We start from the raw sequence: 22,737 nt of genomic DNA on the forward strand, positions 1-22,737 counted from the left end.
ATGGTTTCCCAGTGTCTTGAGATTGGACCCCCCCCCCCCCCCCGCACTTGCTCCACACCTTGGAACCCTCTGGCTTTGTCTTGGAGATAATCAAGTTTAAAACCCCTTAAAGCTTATGAGCCCTCATTTGCCCCTCCCCCCAAACCACAGACGAGAACATTACAGAACCTACTTTAAAGATATCTAGCCTGTATTACTCTGAATGTGAGACATGAGGGACACCATGCCTCAATTTAAGAGAAATTGTTCATTACGCCAGCAGGATCTGCTCTATTTTATGTGCAGAGGTGCAAGACCACGTCTGCAATTCAGGAGAGTTCCGCTTAACATGTGCAAGGACTCAGTAATGTATAGGCATGCTTTTTATAGAGCCCCTGTGTTCTTGGATTGGCTTTAGGTTTGAAACCCTAAACTTCAGTAAGAAAAAAAAACCAGGTGCAATGTCTTTGCTAATAATAGGGCTCACCTTCCCGAGCCTCCATGAGACAAGAGCTGGAAAGGGAGTGGTTCCCACTGTGGGAGAATCCAAAGGATGGGACAAGACTGTAGCCTGAACAAACAAATCCGCTGAGACTACCAATCACCCACCTGGCAAGCTCTGCTGTGTTCCTCCCGACACCCCCGAAGAGCTCTATCCCCCAACACAAGGGACCACAGGTGACTCTGAGAAGGCACAGATGCTGGTCGTTAGAACCCACTGCATGAGCTAAAGACATATATTAACTCCTTAAAGGGAAGTTCTCCAAGTTCATGGCTAAAATCCAACCCGATTAGAAAATGCTTCTTGAATAAGAATAAGCTAATGGCTGCGGCTTTATAAAATCTAAAGATGTTCTACTAAAACCCTAACAGCTTTTTCTGTACCACCAAACAGCTGTGAAAATAAACCAGTGCCCCTCGATGGGCTCCCCCACGTGCGGGACCACCCCACTGCTGATCACAGATCTGTCAGTCAACTTCCAGGGGAACAGAACTGCAAGGGGGGACTTTCTGTCCATGCTCCTTCCATGACAAGGAGACGGGTGACTGACAGGCAAATGCAAAAAGAGCAAATGTGGTTTTCAACTTTCTGGGTGGTGATTCTGGTACAGAAACAGTTAAGGGGGGGGGGTGCGGGATGTAAGCAGATTTTCATTTGGAATGGATGAGAAACCTCTTATTCCCAGGCACCCCATCTCCCAAACAGAAATAACAAATCCCAAGCGAAGTGCGACATATCTTTTTATGTACAAACGGTCAGTGGTACAGATGGAGTTACTTTTTATAAATATCTGCAGCAAATCCCTTTAAAAAAGCTGTGAATAAAAACCACCTCGCTGCACCAAAGGCCTGTCCTTCCCTAAAAGTGTTAACTTCCCGAGGGCCTATTCTTAGCCAAACACGTGTGGAGCCCTCCTGGGAAGGACAGGACCACTTTGGGACCAGGCGAGAGCCCTCCCGTTTCCCCAGAGAGCGGAGGTGACTTGCAGGTCATCTGCTGCCCAGGACCTGGGAGTGATTAAACAGTTTCTTCCCAAGACTTCAGTCTTCTTTGTCAAGCTGCTGATTAAGCGTCTCTATATTTCCTGGCAGTGGCCCAGAGCGAGGGAGGAAAGGAACCTACAATAGTGTGAGGAAGTAGAAAACTCTGGGTATTTTGATTAAAAAACACTTGGTAGTCAATGCAACCCTGTAAAGCCAATGGATCCAGTTCAGCAGAGGGAACACTGTGATTCAGCCTTCCAGAATCTACAGACAAGCATTATTATTATTATTTTTCTTTTAAGGAAGGTAATTACTTAGCACCAATTTCTCTCTCTCTGGTAATCCTTCCTTTTCCTTGGAGCCCTTGGCTGTGATCAGTGCGGTCAGAACGCAGCTCAGCGGTACTTTCCCATCAGTAACGCAGCCGGGCAGGTTGGGGAGCGCGGTTACGCGGCACAGAACAAACAGCTCTCTCACACCAGAATGCAACTCTGCTCGGGGGGGCCTCCTGACTCCGGGACACAGGTGGCCCCACCGACTCCTTCGGGGGTTGGCTCTCCAGCCCCGAGGGGCTTCACTCAAAGCGACGCAGGTGGTTGTACAGAGACTGGACGTAAGTGAAGACGCACATGGGGTCCGGCTTGCGGCCCATCACCATCATGTCCTCCACCTCAATGAGGCGCTCACAGTTGGCCAGATTCCTGAAACACAGAAGCCCCATCAGAACGCCGGCCCCAGCCATCAGCCAGCCAGCGTCGCTGCCCCAGAACAGAGCTTGGCCCGGAGCTGGAGGCTCCCAGGTGCTCCCCAACTGGGAACTCACATCACCCCAGAAGAGCCTTTGCGGTTACTTTCTCTAATGCAGTGTTTCCCAGACTCCCACATCCAGGAACCGCCCTTACGACTCGTGTTTTTACATAACTAGACTTTAAATTTTCAGTGAAATTCAGCTTCACTTTAAGGTTTCACTAAATTAAGTTCTGCTAAAAAATTCAATTTTATTAATTCAGTCAAACTTATATTAATCGAAGAGGTTAGTTTTACTAATAAAAATTTAGCTCCAAAATTAAATTTCACTGAAAAAATGATCAACGTGTATCAGCAGTATATGGAGAATCAGCACGGACTATAAAAATAAATGTAAAATGAATAAAGTAAAAAATAAATTCACCCATATGCTTCCTAAAACAGTGTCTTTAACTTTTTTTTTTAAACCATAACCCATAGTTAGAGGTGTTTCATCGTGATTCATTCAGCACACGCATACATTTACGTGGAAATAAAGTTTCACAAAGATACTGACCTTTTCTACTACTCATATTTTCTCTAGATTTCATCTCTATTTCTCTCCCCACCTCCTTTCTGTTTGTTTGTTTTTTGGTTTTGTTTGTTTTAATGCTGGTCGTGAGCCACTAAAAATTGATTTTATTATCTACTCAAGGGTCACAACAACTCAAAAGTTTTAAAAGTTGCTTCAGATCATCTTGTGAGCCTCCCCTCAACCTCGCCCTGGGCCCGCCTCATGCTCTGGGAAATAACTGGTTTAACTTCTGGCCCACTGGTGTAGATGCGTGTGGAAACTGGGGCCTTTCACTGGGCTGCAAAAAAAGCTGTTCCCTCTGCCGTTCCCGGCTGGGAGGGGGACTGAAGGTCCCGGCTTCAAGGTCTCATGGAGGTGGGAAGATGAGCATCCACCTGGGAGGTAAGAGCAGGGACCCTCTGCCAAGCCCAGCAAAGCCCCGCCCTGCGCCGAGCCAGACGCGTCATCAGGCCGAACCCAAAAGGCCCAAAGCAACTGCACTCGGTCCAATCAGCTTCAACAGCTGCGTGCACTCTTGTAGTTCCAGGGTCTTCGGTTTTTTGCCCCCATATCCATAAGTCCGTGAGTGACACCGCTCACGTCCCAGCTGTATCCTTGCTAGCTATATGATTTGAGCAAGACACTTAACTTCTCAGGGCCTCAGTTTCCCCGACTGGGATAACAGCCACTTCACAGGGAGGTGGGAGGATTAACGAGCTAATCACACAACCAGCAGGTACGCGGTGTCTGGCACACCGGAAGAGCTCAGTAAACGTTAGGAATGATCACTGTTGCTGTCTGTATTATCATGGTTCGCTCCAAGCAGCAGAGTGGCTCATCAGGGAAAAGAGGCCCGAACGGGAACTCTAAAGAGCTGGGTTCGGATCCTGGCTCTGCCCAGAGCTTCACCCTTCCGTGCCGTTTCCTCGGTGGAAAATCAGCCCCCGACCTCCGCTCCCCCTCCCGGTGGGCTTGTTCTTGTTGGGAGGTGGTGCCTTGTACCCCAAGCACTTTCTACCAGTCCCTGCCGGCTCCTGGGCCTGCGTGCTCCAAAGACAAGCACTGTAACGTCAGCACGGGGCCCATCCGGTGGTGCTGGCCCGACGCCGGGCCTCCTATCAGAAACCGAAAGTCAGGGCAAAACGGAGACACCGGTCCTGGATCCCGTCGGCGGCTCCCCCTCGGTCTGGAGCGGGCAGCTTGCAACGGAAGCCGAGGGCTTCGTGGGGTGGCGAGTGGTTCTGGCCCGATGAGCGGGCACCCTGGCTGCCCAGGATGGGCTGGGGCGGGGCTTGGTGTCAGGGGAGTGGACGCCGTGACGAGGATATGCACGCAGAGGTGCTTCGTTGATAGTCAAGGACTGAAAATCTGAGTTCCTGGGGAGGCCGTGGACCTGAGTTCACCTCCGTGAGCTATCAGGTGGCGTCTGATGCCCTTCTCCCTACCTGCAGCGCAGGGAGAGCTCCTCCTGCCCTCCCAGGGCTGCAGACAGAGAATGCCAGCTGTGTGCCCAGGTATCACCACTGACAGCAGTGGCCTCAGTAGTCAGTCCCCCAGGAAACGTGGGCACCATTAGAACCCTAAACCTCAGCCTTGGAAGAGAACTGAAATCCCACCCTCCAAACACCCCCCTCAGAGGCACCAACCACCTGGTGAAGGCCCTGCCTCGGCCATGCTCCCCTCCAGGTGCAGGGAAGGGGCCCTGATTTCCTCCAAGCATCGTTCCAATCCCTCTGCAGGCAGCCCCGGCCAGGAGGAAGTTTTCCCTCACGTTTCTTACGCTATTTGGCCTCTTGGTACTTTCTACCTATTGGCCTCACAAGGCTATTCTCAGTCTAATTGTTTTTCCCCCACAAAAGAGCCCTTCACATGTTGGAAGAGAATCTTAATATCCCATGTCTTTCCCTGAAACTAAACATGTCTGGTTCCTTCACTGTGCCCCCAGTGGGTACCTGGGGGCTCTCCTCTGAGCAGGTTCTGGTTTCTCTCTAGAATTGCTGGCACGTTCCAAGTGTTGTCCAACTTGGGCTGACCCCCTTCTTCATTCTAGAGGCTGCACTGACCCTCCCACTAATGACACACCTGCCCCTGCCCAGGGTGGCATCCAGGATGGGCGCTAACGCCTGACCCTGGTATCGCCCTCTACCCCGCAGACAGGAAGCTATGGGCAAGGTGGTGGCTTCCCCAGAAACCAGGGGACTGAGCCACATCCATCTGGTCCCCACCCCACCCCAACCAGCCATGACAGTAATGATAAGATTTCTAGAAGCTATGGACACAGCTCCTGAGACAGGATGTGAGTAAAGGAAAATGATGATGAACATTGACTTTTATAAAAACATTTCAGTCTCAAAATATTAGAGGCCCCAATTGCCTTTTAAATGAAAACAAAACTGTTTTTGTGAAAACACAAACTTGTTTTAAATAGTTCAAACAAACAGCATGGAATAATAATCCAAAGGAGAAAGTACAGGTCATTTCAAATGTCACTGCGCAGCAAGAACCAGAGCTATCATTTGCCTACTACCAATTTTAGATGAATTAGGCCCACCTTGTTTGGGGTTAAAAAAGGGTTAGAGGATTTTCTCCTACTACTATCCTATTGTGATCTTCTGTCACTACAGGGCTAGCCTGTCAGGCAGGTGGAGGAGGTGCCTGAGGGGTTATTTTTATTTGTTTAAGCCTTCTCTAAATGCAGCCTGGGATGCCAGGGCTCAGACTACAGCCTCCTATCTGGTTTTAGAGACACATGGGCACTACAAATAGCCTGGAAGCTCCTTCAGCTGGGCTGTAACCTGAGAGTAGGACACATTCCCCGAAGGGCAAGCGGGATCCTCAGCTACACGGCCGGCCCCGGGCCTACACCGCACTCTCCATCTCAGTGGAGAAGGGTGCAGAGGGTCAAGCAGCCGCAACAGGAGCTGGTCCTCCCGCTTTCCAAGCCCCGAACACCTGTCGGACAAGGGGAGCTCACTGTGTTGTCAACACCGCGTCACTCACACAGATTAGGCCCCGGGGAATCTCTGGGGAGGAAAATTATCAGGGGGCGGGGCAGCACAAACCCCTCTTGCTCCCCAGGTTCCGGATGCGTCTCTGTGCTTTTAAGGCCCCTTGCTCGCCGAAGGGTCTGGAAACTTCTCCTTCCTGATGTGCAGGGGCCCTGCCCGTGGCTGCTTTTCCTTTCCAAAGGTTGTGCCTTCATCAGAGCCCAGGCTCCTGTCACCCTACACCGCCCACCGCAAACTACCTTTCTCAGCAATGCTGCCTGCGTGGCCCTCGATGGCTTTCCCCCAGCCCCGCGTGTCTGCCTGGCTTTTGCTGGCAAAACTAAGGAGTGTCTGTTGAGACACTGGTAGCCAGTATCCTCAAGTAGGTGTCCCTGTGCTTTCTTTCCAGCTTTTCTAACCAGCTTATTGTCCAAGAAACTAGGTGAGCCCAGCTGCCATCCTCCCAGGAGGCCTCGGGCAGGCAGGCCCCCCACGTACCTGTGAGCTGAGTTCGCGGATGGCTCGGCGGGGGGTGGGGGGTGGGGGGGGCGCCTTCCTCCCCCTCAGGCCGGCTGTGGGCGCCCCTCCCGGCCCTGTCTCGAGTCAGCAGAAAAGCCAGAACTCATCTCAGGGGCCCGGAGGCCACCCTCCCCAGCCAGCCGGGAGCAGGCTCAGGTGGCCGGAAGGCGGCCCGGTTTTTACCGCGTTGTTTGCTCTGGGTGGGCGGGAGGCACAGCCTGGAGCAAGCTACCACACCCCAACCCCCGTGCGGGAACAGGACATCTGCCTGGAGTCTGGAGGCTCTCTGAGCTCACACCTCGTGCCAGGAAAGCACAGCCACGAACGGCTCTGGCTCTGGCCGCCAAGGGAAGTTACGCTCCCGGCGAGCTGGGGTGCAGGACCACCATCCTGGGGCCCGGGGCACCCCTCTCCCTGCCACAGCCCAGCCTGGTCCAGGGCTGAGGGTGACCAAGGCAGCCGGGGCTTGAGCGGGCACTGCCAGGCCCACTGGACTCGATGGAGAAAAACTGTCAAGACAAGCTGTGGCCTCACCCAGCGGGGGTGGGTCTTGGGTGCCCACATCTAGAGCCCGGGCCCTGTACACTCTGACCGTCTGCTTTTCGACAGTCACCCTTTCTGGGCTTCCAAGCAGCTGGGCCTCCTCCTGGGAGGCGCCCCCCCCCCCTCAACATCGAGCCATTAAACTTGGCGCTACTTCAGCATCGTCTGGATTCGGTTGTGTAACACGCTCTGTCCAAAGCTGTTTCCGCAATTAGGATGACAGCTAATCCTAAGCAGCCAGGAAAGAGACGGCTTCCAAAGTATACAAGGAGTTCTTATGACCCCACGGGGGCGAGAGGCCATGCAGGTCATCCGAGACAACACAACAGGGGCAACACCAGCACGCCAACAAGTCAGGGTCTCCGTTCTGCCCCTAGAGCGAGACCCGCAGTACCGGGCACGGGGCTGTAACCTGTGAGCTCCAACTCCTTCCCCGGCCGGGCTTGAGGCCGGGCTTGGGGCCAGGCGTGCGGCGGAACAGGCCGGGGGGAGGGCAGGCCAGGCTTCAGGGAGGGCTCTTCCAACTCCACCAGCACGTGAGAGCACCTCCCGGACGTGGGCACCGGGGTCGCAGACAAGACATAAGGGGGGGTCAGGCACACACGGGTGGCCAGAGGCTCACTCCACCAGGCACAAAGGCGGGCGGGCGGGCGGGAGAGAGCGATAAATGTTCCCTCCAGGAAACTCAGCTCTGGGGAGGTCTTCCTGCCCTCTGACCTTCCTCCCCCTAATTCCATGAAGCCCAGCATCAGGCAGCCCTCGACACCCTCATCTCTGCCCTGTGCCCGCCCTGGAGCGGGGGCGCGGACTCGATGGACCACAGCAATAGCTCCCCTGCCCTCCGCCTTCCGTGTTCAGCCCACAGGAGGCCCTGGCGTGAGGGCAGCAGGTGGGGGCGGGCAGAGGGTTTACTCCCTCAGCTCCCTTCCCGCCGGGTCACGGTGAGCTGGTCGCACCCACTGCCCCAAAGTACAGCTCCTATCAGCCAGCCCTCTCCACAGAGCTGTTCTCCTCAGGCCCAAGGATACCCCACGGCGCCTGGCTCCTCACTCACTCCTGCCCACATGTTTGCAAGGAATCCCTTTGTTAAACCCTCCTGCCTACTCGGTTTGAATGCACCCTCACCAGAGCCCTCTTTGCCACTCTCCTGAGGCACTGCGGGTAGCCCTCAGCCTATAATCAAATGCCAAGCTCCCTGAGCACCTCCTGAACCCAAAATCACCCCTCACCCAATCTTCTCCCTATGAGCAGGTCTTAAGAAGGTAGGCAATTTCATATCAAACGCTTTTACGACATTTAGGAAAGCAAAATGTACCTACTGGAGAAGTCTGAAATGTCTCCCAGGCAGATATTATTCAGTTTCCTGCTGATCAGCCGCTGGGCTCTCCCAAGCAACTGTTATCGCTCACCAGCCTGGAGAGGACAGGCTCAGTGCTCCGGGGGACCCTGTCCCACTGCCCCTTGCACCTTGTCTGTGGCTGGTCTGGCAGACCGCACACCAGAGGCCGGGTACCAGCCAAGAGGGCAGGTGCACGAGAAGAGGAGAGAGCCTGGCTCTACCACTGAGTGCCGGGTGGCCCGGGGAAAAGCCCCCCTTCCTGGCCATAGTCTCTCCATCCGTACGGGAGGCGACACACTGGGTGGCCTCAAGGCTCTCAGCTCTGCGGACAGCTGCCCCCGTCCTGCCGGCCCCTGTGCCGGACGCAGGGCAGAACTCGGGCTTGGGGACTGGGAGGGGCCGGCAGCCAGGGGACCCGCCATACTCACTCGGCCATGGTGAAGGCCAGCTCGAAGTTCTGCCGCCGCTGTGCGGGGCTCAGGGCGTTGTAGTCAAAGGCATCGGGGAAGAAGGAGTGCACCAGGGCGCAGAAGGCCATCCCGTCGCTCCAGCTGGAGGAGAAGTTCTGCAGGTCCACGTGCTGCGAGGCCAACACAGGGAGGTAAGGGGGAGTACAGCGCCGGCCTCAGCTCCTCCACCTGATTCGACCCCACAAGCAGGTCCTCCCAGCCCCTCCCCAGGCCCACCATCCACCCAGCTCAGCAACAAGCCGTGCCTGCTGGGCTCCACCTGCAGCGGCTGGGGACCAATTGGGAGGGTACAGTTTCTCCAGCTCCTACCCCTCCGCCCCAGACTGGGGCTCCTGTCCCAGCCAGGGGGGGCAGTGCCCACTCCCACCTCTGGCCGGGGTCCCAGCGGTCGGGCCGGGCTCACCTGGTAGCCGAGCGTCTTGTTGCGGCACCACTCGAGCAGAATCTGCTTGATGCTGCTGGCGCTGGCCACGCCGAAGCTCTGCGAGCGCTTCAGCTTCGCCCGGGTCTCGCCCTTCCCCCTGCAGAGAGAGGGCAGGCCTGCTGGGGGGCTGGGGGGCTGCCCCCCGGCCGCCATCTACTCCGAGAACGTGCCCCACCTGCTCACCCAGGCAGCATGCAACCCTCCAACCCCACACCCATGTCCAGGCATGAGCCCCCCCATCCCAGGGCACAGCCTCCCTTGATGGAGTCTGGCACGACCAGACCCCCTTCCAGCCTCCAGGTCCCCTGTTTACCTCCCACGTGGGCAATCCTGGGGCAGAGGACCTGGGGCCGCACGGCCCGTGCCCCTGCCGTCTGCCCGGGGCACACTCCCGGCTTCCCTTCATCCCACCCCTCCTCTGAGCCTCCCTCCGGGGCCGCCCTCTTTCCTAGCCTGGAGCGATGGTTTCTTCCTCTGGGCCCCAAGGACACTCCTTAATGGCCAAGATCAGGTTGTCTGGATCAGCGGGACACTTCCGGGGCGTCCCTTCTGACTCACTGGAGTCAGAGCCTTGGGAGCGGCACTGGGGGTGTTCATCATCAAATACGCCTGGGCCGCACCCCACAAGCAACAGGCATCAATATACCACCAGCGGACAGGAGGGCTGGATAAATGTGTGCAGAGGTGGATCCCACCTCTAACGGGAGCGGGGGTTGGGGCGTGATAGGGGGCTGGTCTCGCTGTGTCACCTCCAGCTCCTGCTGGGCATCCCAGTGACTGCCCTCTGGCCTCTCCAGTCACGCCCTGAAACCAGCTTCTCCAGTTGGGTGAGGAATGTGGGTGTGAGGGCAGCCGGGGCCCCTCCAGGACTGGGGGAAGGGGGCCTAGGCTCTCCCCAGGCCTTGCCTGGCCCCCTGCCCCCTCCTCTCCTCCCCACAGCTGGGGCCACCTATCCCTCAGCCGGCTCCGGAGCCGGCCCTGACCTTGTGTCTTGCCCAAGAGGTCACATCTTGGGGAACTGCCCCCTGGGGAACAGGACAGGGCCAGCTTTGCCGTGCTGTGCCTGCCTGACCCTAGTCTGGGCCCAGGCCTACTCCGGGGGCCCCGACTGGTCTGGGGGGCGGGGGGGTGGTGAGAGCATCCGTACTTGCCAGCTGTATCCTGCTCCCATTTCTCAAATAACGCCTTCCGGGCCTGCGCCCCCGAGGTGCGGGGCAGCGTCTGCGACCTCACCAGCTCCCGGCGATGCTCCCCGGGCCGATGGGCCTGAGTCGTGGCTGGTGGCTGCGGGGACGGGAGAGACCGCGGTGGCGTCACCAGAGGTGGGCTGAGGAGAGAACCACGGAGTCAGGAACAAAGACCCGCCCATCACTAGCTCACCTGGGCCCCGGGCCCCCCACCCCACTGAGTGTAGAATGAGGCAGCCACCGGGGTACAGGCAGGGAGGAAGCACCACTTGCTCTAGTCCCCAACCGGTTCTGCAGCTTTTCCAAACTGAGCTGCTGTCCGAGGCAGGCCTGGCCGGCAGTGGGCCCCTCGGCAGGTGGTGTCCGTGCCTGGGATGAGCGGGGGAGGGGGGGGCACCCTCCTCGCGGGAGGTGTACGCAGAACCGGCCCCACCAGGACCAGGCCCCCTCCTCACCACCACGAAAAAAGACCCCCTTTGTTTCTCCGCTGCAACAGTTTGCCAGAAAGTCACAATTCTCCTTTTATTACTAAAAGGGGGGACAAAAGCCAAGCCAGCCTCTTTCCCCAGCTCCGATCACAATCCAGTGGGCCTGGGGGAGCACGGGGACAACCACAGGCCAGGAGGCAGCAGACCTGCCCCAGCCTACAGGCCTCCTCAGCCGTGGACGGAAAGCAGGATGGTGGAGAGGAAAGTGGGAGATCGTCCCACGCTCCATCCTCCTGTGGGGACTGAGACACCCCCGCCGGTCTTTGTGCAGACTTGCTTTCAAGGGTCCTAAGAGAAACCAGCCCGAGGCCCTATTTCTCCAAACCAAACCCTCCACCTAGCCCCGCAGCCTCATGTCCTCTGCTCAAACCCCACCCAGTGACGCTGCTCTCCCTTGGAACCAAGCCCAGGAGGGTGCCTCGTCCTGGGTCAGCACGGAGAGCTCCCTGCAGGGGCCCGGGCAGCCTGGGTTCAAGGCAAAGTCCAGACGCTGCCTGGGGAGGGCTGACCTCCCCCCACCGGGGACTGGGGCCCTGACTCACCTGTCGTTGCTCCTGCTGGCCGTCACTGCCCTGTGGCCAGAGCTGGACAAAGACCGTGGGAGAGAAGAATTCTTCTCTTCGGGACAAAGCAAGGGAGAGAAATAACAAAGCCTGGCCTTGGGGAGGGTCACCACTGCCAGCCTCCCTTCCTCTGACCTGGCCCTGTGCCGTTTACCCAGTGTCACTCAGGGCAGGGGCGGGACCCCTGGGCTAAGCTGGCCCTGCCTCGGCCAACAGTTGAGGAGAAAGGACGCTGGGAACATAGAGCAATGACGTAAAAGAGGCCTTTTAAAGTGTCCCCCGCCCCCAGCCCCGCTTTTGAGAGCACAGAGCCCAGGGCCTCTTGTGCTGGGTATCCAGCAAACACTTTGCTCCCGAGCCCTCATTCTGGAAACCCACACAGCCCAACCCCAGGACACACCACCGAGGCCTGACCCCAGGCCCAAGACAGGCCCCGGGGACCACGCCGAAGTGTGCAGGCTAAGAGGCCACCTTCTAACCACAGCCTCGACCTGCAGTAAAAGCCGCAGTCGTCTCCCGCGGGGGACGATGCTACTTTACAGCGTCTCCGGGGGGAGGAGTCGGGCAAGATGAGCCCATTTGACGGAGCAGATGAGCTAGGGGAGGGGGTCGCAGTGACAGCAGGGGGGGCTGGGGCTTGCCCAGGTTTTCTGAGTCTCTTGCCAACCGCCCCCAGCCCCTGCCCTCCTTCCCAGTTTGAGGCCATGCCCTCCTGCTCCTACCACTGGGACTGGGAGTCCAGGGTGTGGTGGCCTCGCTGGGGCTGAGGCCCCCCAGGACGGCGGCAGACGTGGGCGAGAGAGCTGCGGCTGACGTCTCCCCAGAGAACCTCTCAGAGACTCGCGTGACAGCCGTGACTGGTTGGTGAGGCAGCCGCAAGGAGAGGTTCGCAGGGCGAGGCTTGGGGGGCTCTGGTGCCGGGACGGTTTGGGTGGTCTCAGGGGGTCCATCACCTGGACCTGGAACATGGGACCAGCAGGGTTGGGGGTGTCAGCCGTGGCATCCACAGGGGCCTCAGACCCTCCCAGGAGGACTCCAGTCTCTGTGAACCCTCCTCCCACCTCCTCCAGGAAGGCCTCCCTGAACACTCCAGCCTCCCCGACCTCCCCCTTCTGGGGACGTCTCGCTGCTCCAACCAGAGCTGGCGTCTGCTCCAACTTTCCCTCATAGACAGTTCAATAAATAGTCGCCTATCAGTCCACTTTCTACCCTGTTCAGTGCTTGGACGATTCCTCAGCCCCTGCTTGCATTCCTCCAGAAACAAGGAAGCTCACCGCCTTCCGAGATCTCTCATTTTCTTCTGTGTTTACAAAGCTCTACTTCACACTGAATGAGGCTGCTCTCCTGGCAGCCTCTCCACCCAGTGGGGTTTAGGCTCAAGTCCTCCATCCCCGACAAGGGGTGGCCTGGCACAGAGCCGTGGCCGAGGCCCTGACCCCAAAGCTACCCAGCCCGCTCTCCTCTGCCGTCAGCCCTACCTGCCCCAGGCTGGTGCCCGTTCTCGACGATGCACGAGTTTGAGGTCCTTCTCATCTCCAACTCGCCGGCCTCGTCATGGTGATCCACGCTCTACAGAGAGACAAACACCACCGAGGCCTAGTCAGCCGGGGCCAGCTGCCCGCACCCCCAACGACCCCCCTGGTTCTGACAGGGCAAACAACACTCAATTTTGAGAGAGACAGCCCCAGGAAGGTACAGTGATGGGCCAAGGTCACACAGGACTCAGTCTCACCAGCTGAGCCCCTAGGATCCTGGAGGCAAACACCTCCACGGGGCTCATCCCAGACCCCCAAAATGCTAGGGACAAATGTCAAGACTGGGAGTTCTGAAAGCGTGTGCAAGGCGCCCTACCCCTTCCCCCAGGCTGGACCAGATGCCTGGGGTCTGGAGAGCCTGGCCCTTGCTCATCCCGGGGGCTGCCTGTGCGGGAGCAGCCCAAACCCAGCGACATAAGGTCCTTCCGGGCCAACAATGGGCCCAGGAGCCCTGACGCTGCCGGGTCACAAGATTTGCCTGGATGTCCAGAGTACAGAGGCCTGACTGGCTCCGTGCGGCCCCTCCATCCCCTCTGGGCTACAGCAGTGGGGGGTGTCATGCAGAGAGAGCGCCAAGACCAAGAGCCAGCAGGGAACCTGGCATCCTGGCTGTGTCGCCAGCCACCAGGTGACCCAGGTCAGGTCGCGCCCCCTCTGGGTCGGTTTCCCTGTTGGAGATGAGGGAGTAGGTTATGCAAAGCCTCTGCCATTTCAGCGTCTGCCAAGCGTCAGGTCCTTTTTCTGGGCATGCCACTTAAACCAACTTGCTTCTGTCCCCCCAGGAAGGTGCCACCACTCCCATTTTACAGATGGAACCTGAGGGCTGAGAGAGGGGATGTGTGCAGTCCAAGGTTACACAGTGAGAAACAGCTGAGATTTGCGGCCAGGAGGGATGTTCTCCTCAACCTTGGCTCTGCGCATCTCACAGTGAGGAAGGTTGGAGGGCTCGGAGCATCTGTGAGGCTGGTAGGGTCTGCCCTGCAAGAGGAGAACACAGGCAGACCCCGATCCGGGGCTCTACTAAGAGCCCACGATGAGTGGCTTGAGAGGTGGCCGTACCTCTCCTTAGACACCTCCAGACTACCTAGCCCCCTTGTCTACCAGGTTCCCAGAATGACAAAGGCCCATCCTTGGCCCCCGACGGCTCAGCTATCACTGCGACCAGGGCAAGAGGTGTCCACCCCGCCACGGGGGGGTCAGTCTGGTGGGGGAGCCAGGACTGTGAGATGAGATCAAGCCAGCATGAGGGTGTGTGCCTAAGACAGACTTCATCCAGCCCAGTGGGTCAGGAAGAGCCTCCCAGAGGCAGGGGTAGCTGAGAGCCAGTCTAGAGTAAGCTAGGTGGACCAGGAGTGGAAGCGACTAGTATCTGCCAAAGCAGATAGACAGCAAGGCACAAAGCATTCTGATCTGGTGGCTGGAGAAGCACCACGCAGCCCAAGGTGCCAGCCTGGAGCACTTGGACTTGACTCCTTGGACAGGAAGGAACTGAAGGTCGTCAGCTGTGTTTTAGGAACATCCTTCAGAAGCCAGTGACATAGTGCCATGGAAGGGGGCGACCAGATGGCCAGTCACCTCACTAGTCCCACATGGGGACCTGGGGAGGAGAGATGGGGCAGTGAAAAAGGACTCAAAGGTTTGGGGAGAGTGAGTGGATATGGAGGGACGGGGGAGTCACACCTCTTCCAAGCCTGGGCTTTGGGCCCAGCTGACTTGACTATGGCGGTGGGGGGGATCGGTGGGAAAATAAGAACTTCAATTTGGGACATGGTGAGTGTAAGGTGTCCTTGGGGCATCAGGGGGTTGAGGTCAGGAGGTAGCTGGATATTTGAGTCTGAAGTTTAAGAGGAAGGACGGACAAACGATGGATAAACAGGGGTCTCACATCTGGAGCACAGCAGAGGAAGAGCAGGCTCGGGGCCGATGGGGCCTGCGATGGGCACCACATCTGGGGGCAGAAGAGGCACCTGCAGAAGAGAATAAGAAGCAGCAGCCAGAGGGGGGAGGAAGAAAACCAGAAGAACGTGAAGAAAGGCAGGTGGAAGTGTGTCGAGAAGGCTGGCCTGTCAGTGGCTCCAAAGGTGGCCTCAGGTCAAGGAAAAGAAGGTCAAGACAAGATCTAAAAAGGTCCTTTGGGTTTAGCAAAAAAAAGGTTCTTGTTGACAGTTTAGGAGCTGAATCAGAGGTGGGGGTGGGTGCAGGAGACAGCCTCGGGGAGAGATGGAGACACGGTACCTGCAGCCATGAGGGGTGGGGGAAGGGGCTCTTCCAGGTGGACGAGGTAGGACAATGTTTATAGGCTGTGAGAAAGGCTCCAGCCGGGTGATGGGACCCTCTGTGGGGTGGGGACCCTGGGGAAGTGGGAGAGGACAGGACTCGAGCCTGGGGAGAGCCTGGGCTTGGAGAGGAGGTGACTCCTCCAACTTCTGATTCAGGAGGATGGAGCGGGACGGGCCGGCCCCACTCGCAGGAACACTGGAGAAGAGGGGGCAACTCCTGACACCCCAGAGTGGGGAGGGCACCCGTAGCGCCTAACCTGAAGCCAGCTGGTCAGAGGGAGGAGAAGCAGCCACTCCATCCTGAACCCAGCCCCCACCCGTCACCAGGGCGCTCAGCTCTGGGGGCTCCACGTCCCGCCCACTCACTCTACTCTGGTCCAACAGGTTCCGCAGGTCTAGGCGGAGGTCTGGAGGGCCCGGCCACTGGTGAAACCATTTTCCCAGGAATGTGGGTCTCTCTGGGGGGCCCCCCACAGACGCCTGCCCCCGCACACTGCAGGCCCCGTACCCACCCCATGATGCCCCAGGGGGACCAGACGCCACAATCGGGCAGGAAGTAGGTCCTGGACCAGCTGGATTCCTGCCAAGGGGTCTCCGGCAAAGCAGGAGGGAAAGGGGATGGGGCTGACTCACGCTGGCAGGCCAGACTCCCCTCACTACCCCATCCCCGAGACTGGGACCCGCTGCACGTTCAACTCATCCAGAGACCACCCTCCAGCCCCTCATACGAGCCTGGCGGGTGGGGGTCATCCCTAACCTCACCCCGTGACCAAAGGCAGCAGCAGAGTCAAGGTTTGGGTCCCCTACCCCAACCCAGGGCTCTATCCACAAAGCGTTCATGCTTTCCAGGAGCAGGAAGGACAACTCAAGACAAATTTGTGAGGCCGGGCCCTGGCCATCTTAGCCAGGTGAGGGGGAGGGGAGGGGGAGAGCGGGGTAACTGCTCCAGCAGGATCTGAGCCCCTGAGCCCACCCACAGGGCCCCCAGCATGCCTGCTCCCCCAGTGGTCTTCCTTTGGTGGGGGCAGCCTGATTCAGCCACAGGGAAGGGAAGCGGGGCGGTTCTGTGTGCTGGGGTCAGAGTAGAAGTCACTGGAGAGCCCTGGGGATGCACTCCCAAGATCTGGGCTTTGTTTGAAGAAGGGGGAGGCTCCCTGTGAGAAAGCCCAGGCCTGGGAATGTTAGGGGGAGAGGCAGGGGGTGAGTCTGATTTCAGGGACCCTCTCCCTGGGGAAGTGTTTAAACACTGTTGTGAGGCCAGGAATAATAGTCCAGGCATTCTTGGGGCTGCCTGACCCCACGTGGGCTTATGCGCCTGGGCAGGGGAGCACGTCTGCGTGCCTAGCACAGCCCACATGCGGCCAGAACCCCCAGCCTGAGCCCCTAACACGGCTGCTCCGTCCTCCTCCTCCTCCTCCCTCACACCACAGTTTTAAAGACTCAATTCAAACTTCTCCCCAAAGCATTTAACTCTCTTATCACACAGTGTGTCTGGGAAAGGAAGGCAGATAAGGCAAGTCTGGTTTCTTTCACATCGGACCTCCATGCTGCTCCTGGCTGTCGCTCCCGAGGGGCTCCACTGTCTCTGGCGTGGGGACCCGGTGGCTCCAGCTCAGCTGAGGACATTTCCAGGGACCAACTCTGGCACACCCTCCCGGGCCAAGCTTGACCTCAGGCTACCCTCCACTAGCCAGACCACAGCTGCGGCTCCGTGGACACTCTTACGAACCGATCGGGTGGATGTCACTGTTGTAACTACGCAGCCCACTCGGCACAGGGGCCAAACAGGGATGGGCCAATCCCCCTTGGATGCAAGGAAACTGAGGTCCAGCTGGGAGATGTCCCCAAGGCCTCATAACACATGTGCCCAAAGCAGCTCCTATTTGCTGCAGGGTCTCAGGCTTCCTACAGGGAGTCCTCCTGATTATTCCCACCCTACTGCCCTGCCCTCTCCCTCCTCCCAGAGCCTCCCTGGCTACTCACTACCTAGCAAGGTCAAGGTTTGTGAACTCACAAACTAGATAACTAGATCAACCCTGCATTGAGTTCAGGGCATAAGTATATGCTGAATATGACCCACCTCCAACCCCTGCAGTCCCTGGTTTGAAACAGCAGGAAGCAAAAGGGTCTCAACCAAGGGTCTCTAAATTTCATTGCCTGTTACAGAGGGGCAGTGGAACACCAGCCTCCGCACTGCCTGACGACTGCCACCACTGGCTCTCGTGCGCGGGTGAGACCCTCCTACCCAGACCACCCTGCCCCCCCACCCCCGACCCCCGGCAACACACACGTGGGAATATGGGAGTCTGAGAGGCCAGACAGCCCCGGCGCCCAGCTGAGACTATTTCCAGTCGCACCCCGGAGCCCCGATTCCTTGTTCACGACCAAGTGTCTGCTCACAAGCTGCCGGTAACAACCCATGAGCAAGAATGTGTGGATGGGGCTTCCCTGGTGGCGCAGTGGTTGAGAATCTGCCTGCCAATGCAGGGGACACGGGTTCGAGCCCTGGTCTGGGAAGATCCCACATGCCGCGGAGCAACTAGGCACGTGAGCCACAATTACTGAGCCTGTGCGTCTGGAGCCTGTGCTCCACAACGAGAGAGGCCGCGACAGTGAGAGGCCCGCGCACCACAATGAAGAGTGGCCCCCGCTAGAAACGAAGACCCAACACAGCCATAAATAAATAAATAAATAAAATAAAAATTAAAAAAAAAAAAAAAAAGAACGCGTGGATGACTGCACAGCGCCCCTCCCTGCCAGAAACTGGCTCGGAGCCCGGGTGGGCGAGAGAGAGGTGGGGTGCAAGAGAAGTGGGGACCAGCGCCTCTGGTTGGGCAGGGGGAAGCTGCCTCAGGCCCAGGGAGCCTCTGATCCCACTGGAGACCTCGACCATCCTCTACCCACAGTGCTCAACTCTGCTGGCTGTTCCACCTCCCTTCAGGCTCTTTTGAAGCCCAGAACCTACTCCTCAACGGTGTCTCCATCCTCATCCCTCCACGAGGGGCAGCGTCCCTGCTGACCCCCAACCTCTTCTTCCAGAAGCACTTCCCTCTCTCCACGTCTAAGAATGGGCTTTCCAGGGCCTCCCAGCTCCCTGGCAGCTCCCTGGCCTCTGCCCAGGGCTCTGGCCTCACCCTCTCCTTCTGCACGGCTGCCCTGAAGACCTCACCCATTCTAGGGCTTCAACCACCAGTTCTGCCCTGATGTCCCCCTGACCTCTGGCCTCGACCAGATCTGTGACTCTGCCTGCTCTGGGACACCTTCGCCTGGATGTCCCACAGCCTCACACCCTCAGCACAACCCAAATGGAACCCAGCATCTCCACCAGACGTGTGACTCAGGAGGCCCCCAGCAGGGCTCCCCAAGCTCTGGTCGTCCTCTCCTTGGACCACCACATTTAAGTTATCCTGTCTCCAGCCACCCTCCAACCTGCCATCCATCCATGAGGGACCTTGTTGGATACAAGGAGGACCCTGTCCCTCCCCTGCCCGGTGCCCCTCGCCCACCAGCCCCATAGCCAGGAGGACTAGCCCACCCCCACGTGACTAACGGCCATTCCCCACTGAGAAAACTTAGATGACTGGAGATCTCTCCTCTCACATATTTGCGTGAAATCATGTACCTATTTACATGACTCTGAAAGCATTTTTCGAAAACTTGGACAGCTGCTTCCACAAGCAGACAAGGAGCAAATGTGTGTTAAAATAAAATTTCAGGGCTTCCCTGGTGGCGCAGTGGTTGAGAGCCTGCCTGCCAGTGCAGGGGACACAGGTTCAAGCCCTGGTCTGGGAACATCCCACATGCCGCGGAGCAGCTGGGCCCGTGAGCCACAATTACTGAGCCTGCGCGTCTGGAGCCTGTGCTCCGCAACAAGAGAAGCCGCAATAGTGAGAGGCCCGCGCACCGCGATGAAGAGTGGCCCCCACTTGCCGCAACTAGAGAAAGCCCTAGCACAGAAACGAAGACCCAACACAGCCATAAAAAAAAAAAAAAAAAAAAAAAAAAGTCTGATTGTCTAAAAAAATAAAATAAAATAAAATCTCAAAAACAGCCGATGACACAGTTTATTAGGTACGTGTGAGCTCACAGTGGTGATCTTATACCATGGTCAAACAGTGGTCACGCTTACAGGACAGAATTAAGTGTATCCATTTCTAGGCACTTCACACGGAGCACCGGGACACCCAGGAGCTCTGCCACCAGCATGTTTAAGAACCTCTCACCCCACCCCCCAAGGCAAAGCCCAACTCCCCGGCCCAGCATCCAGGGGCCTTCACCATTCCTCCCTCTGCTCCCATACCCACCAGGCTCGCCTGCGGCCGGTGAGTCCGTTCAGCCTCTCTGAGGCGGCAGGCACAGCCCCACACACCGCCCCCTGCACGAGTGGCAGCAGGTCCTTGGCCTCCAGCACAAAGCCAGCCTGAGACACCCACCAGGACGGGACAATCGTTGTTTGGAGCAGAACATCTGCTCTGGCTGCCCGCGGTGTTGGTACTGCTCGGTCTGGGGCCATCGCCCACCCTGGCTGGGACCTCCAGGGGCAGGGGCTAATCTGATCCCCCTCCTCCTGGCCCCTGGAGGTGCAGCCCAGCCCACACAAGAGATCCGAAGGCGTGATGGACTGAACCAAGGAGGGACTGCAGGTGCACACTACCCAGACCCTGGCACCCCAACCCCGGAGCACACGCCTGGCAGGGTGGAAAATCCCACCTAAGGGCCACTGCACACACCCTGGGAACCTTCTCACCCGCCGCTCCAGGCGGCCTCAGGCTCAGGGGAGTGACTGGTCCACACCGGCCTCCGCCCCACACCCACGCCGTGTGGGCCTCTGGCCGGTCACTGACCCCGGAAATCTAGACTGCTCACGACTGGTTCCCCCTGGCCCCCACCGCCACCCCTTCTCTTCCTTCAAGGTAAGGATTCTACCTCCTGCGAGTTCCCAAACGCCGCTGCCCGGCTGCGCCCCAACAGACGGCGTCCTCCTGCCCCAACACACACCCGGGCTTGAGTTCTCAATCTGGGTTAATCAATAACCTGGACCGTCAGGCCTCAGTGAAGCGGCATCGCAGGGGGCGCGTCAGTGGAGGTGTGGGAGTTGGGGGGGGTGGGTTGCTGACCACCCCAACACGCCGGCCGGGCCCCGGGCGGTGTTAAACAGCGCCCAAGCCCTTAGTGCCACGGGACAGCGGAGAGAGGGGGACAGAACTCGGGGCGAACAGGGCCCGGATGCAAAGAAGGGAGGGGGCCCAAGACAGGTGCAGCGGGCAGGCTAAGCCGGTGCTTCGCCGGATGGTGGCCGGACCCCCACGACGGAGTCGCAGCGGCGGGTGGCAGAGCAGCGCCCAGTCCCGCAGGCGCACGCACTCGGGACCTATAGGCGCGGCGGGGGTCGCGGAGCCCTCCTCCCCCGGCGCACGCGCACAGGCGCCGGCGCTCCCCGAGGCTCACCTGGCCTCGGCCGGACAGCGAGAAGGTGGCGTGGCTGGCAAAGCGCGCGGTGCCCAGACGGGGCCCGCGGTCCGGGACGCCAGGCGCGGGCGGAGGGCTGGGCGTGCCGGGCGCGGGGGCCAGCCCGGTCTTCAAGCCCAGCGCCTCCACCTGGCGCGTCAAGCGCTCGAGCTGCGCCTGCAGCCGCTGGTTGTCGCGCTGCAGCTCGGTCACCGTGCGCGCCAGCGGCCCGGCCAGGTGCAGCGCCTCGGCCACGCGCTGCTCCACGCCGCGCTGCAGCCCCTGCATGTCCTCGTGCAGCGCGCGCACCGCGCCCTCCAGCGCCGCCTCGTAGCGGCCCAGCGCCTCGCGCACCGTGCGCGCCTCCTCGGCGTCGGGGGCCGGCTCCATGGCGGGGCAGAGCGCTTACGTGTGAGGGAGATCAGGCCTGTCCGGGCGAGCAGTCGACCTCCGCAGCTCCGGGCAGCAACTGGACGCCCGCGGCCGGGTTCGCCCGAGGGTTGGTGGGAGGGGCGGGCAGGGGGCGGGGCGGGCCCCCGCGAGCCGGGGGAATGGGCGCCGCGCGGGGGCGGGGCCTCGGGGGCGGGGCCAGGCGGCTCGGGGGGACAGCCCCTGTCCCGTCGACCCAAGGGATGCAGTGAAGTGGGGGAGGGGGGGTTCCTCGGTGGCGCCGGAGGAGAAGAGCTCACTCCGCCTCTCCTCTTCCCCGGTGCGGAGCTGCACAGGGAGTGCGGAGGCCGAGCCCCCTTTGACCCTGGAGGAGCGGCGTGCGGCCTGGGGGAGGGGCTGCGGGCCACCTGAAGAAGGCCTCGATCCCCAAGTGGACTTGACCTCGGAGACCGCGGACGTGGGTTATGCGTTCCCTCGGGGCTCTCACTCGCAGGGCCCAGGTCCTACTGGGGGTAGGGACCCCCTCACTGCTCAGGGAGACCTGAGAGCCGCAGCAGTAATTCCCAGAACCCCGACCCTCACCCTGTGCCCGTCACTGCCCACTCTACGCCGTGCACACGGCCCTCACAAACACATACTCACCTGTGGGATCTTTGCCTGGAATTTCTTGCATCTGTTATAAGACCCAAGGGAGAAGGAGACAGGTGGTGAGGTCCCTCCCTGACTCTGCAATTATGTGCTCTCCCCTCCCAGACCCACTCTGTGTAGCAAGATCTTTGCATCCTTATTGCCGGTGGTCATAGGGTCTCGGAGCTCACTGAGGGGCCCCTGCTAGGGGATCCATGAGTGACTGAGGTTAGAGACAGAGGAGAGAGCGTACTTAGGGCCCAATCTCCAAATCCTAGGATCGGTGACCTTGGGATTAATCACCCCCTCCCTCCATCAGAGCCTTGGTCCCCGGCCTCTATCCACAGGCCGGGGCTCCCACCTCGACTCCCTCTCAACACTCCTTTCATGCCTGAACCCAGATATTCCTCCCTTCCATACCCCCCACCCCTCAACCGTCCCAAGAAAGGGAGGAGTGAAAACAGCTGTTGCTTCAGAGTTGTAGGATGATGGACAAAGATGCTGTACGTTCCCACATATATTGTAAAATTGATTTAAAATAAAAATGGGAACATCCCATCCTTCTTTGTGCAAAAAAAATCTTTCCTGATTAGCCTTCTCCTTCCCAGGCATGGCCCACCTGGAGGAGGCCCGGTGGCTGGGCAGGCACAGCCAGATGACTGGGGAACGATAGGTCCGAAAGGCTTGTCCCATCACACTAGGCTTCCAAAGATGTTTGCAGCCACAGACCTCCTGGACTGGCCTGCTCTGCCCCAAAGGAACTGGATCAGCCTAACAGATGCTGAACGCTGGTTCCCCCTTTCCCCCCTCCACCGTGGGGACAGGAAGGAACGCTGGGTTACCTAATCCAAGGAGCCTTCCAGCAATTATTTCATGAGAAAGTCAAGTGCCAAAAGGCGTTCATGCTGTGTGTGTGTGTGTGTGTGTGTGTGTGTGTGTGTGTGTTCCAAGTAGCTGTGTGGACAGGGTGAGCCAAATTGCTCCCTGCATTCTTTCTCGGGGTAGAATCTTTGATAGAGACTAGGAGAGAGGCTGCTGCTGCAGCTTCTGCCCCGAGTCACACTCAGAGCCCCTCCAGGTCTGAGCCCGGGAGCCTGGAGTTCAGAGACCCAGCTCTCAGCCAGAAAAGCCCAGCCTCTTCGTTTGCAGGACCTGAGGAAGGACCAGGTGGGGA

General features: G+C 58.9%; 1 protein-coding gene across 2 annotated transcripts; it reads right to left on the reverse strand.

Annotated features, from left to right (window-relative positions):
• Window positions 1-1,215: 1,215 nt before the first annotated feature.
• On the reverse strand, window positions 1,216-20,936 carry SMTNL2 (smoothelin like 2). 2 transcript variants are annotated; one of them, XM_068531079.1, is made up of 8 exons: window positions 20,547-20,936; window positions 12,763-12,853; window positions 12,007-12,243; window positions 11,264-11,339; window positions 10,194-10,373; window positions 9,026-9,143; window positions 8,581-8,732; window positions 1,216-2,165 (listed from the first exon to the last, which is right to left on the reverse strand). In XM_068531079.1, exons 1-8 carry the CDS (start codon window positions 20,934-20,936, stop codon window positions 2,039-2,041), a joined length of 1,371 nt encoding a protein of 456 aa, XP_068387180.1. In that variant the 3' UTR covers window positions 1,216-2,038. The 2 variants fall into 2 exon arrangements, with proteins under 2 accessions (XP_068387180.1, XP_068387181.1); XM_068531080.1 differs by lacking the exon at window positions 12,007-12,243.
• Between the last annotated feature and the right edge of the window lie 1,801 nt (window positions 20,937-22,737).

The sequence above is a fragment of the Eschrichtius robustus genome, chromosome 20 (assembly GCF_028021215.1).
Source record: "Eschrichtius robustus isolate mEscRob2 chromosome 20, mEscRob2.pri, whole genome shotgun sequence".
Lineage (NCBI taxonomy): Eukaryota > Metazoa > Chordata > Mammalia > Artiodactyla > Eschrichtiidae > Eschrichtius > Eschrichtius robustus.

Bases quoted from the DNA above. Each gene is read 5' to 3' on its own strand.
- SMTNL2 (XM_068531079.1), bottom strand. From the start codon at position 20,936: ATGGAGCCGGCCCCCGACGCCGAGGAGGCGCGCACGGTGCGCGAGGCG. The intron at 12,244-12,762 runs GTAGGGCTGACG...CCCATGTTCCAG, and splicing joins CGGGCACCAGCCTGGGGCAG to GTCCAGGTGATGGACCCCCT. The intron at 8,733-9,025 runs GTGAGCCCGGCC...TTGGCCTCGCAG, and splicing joins ACAAGACGCTCGGCTACCAG to CACGTGGACCTGCAGAACTT.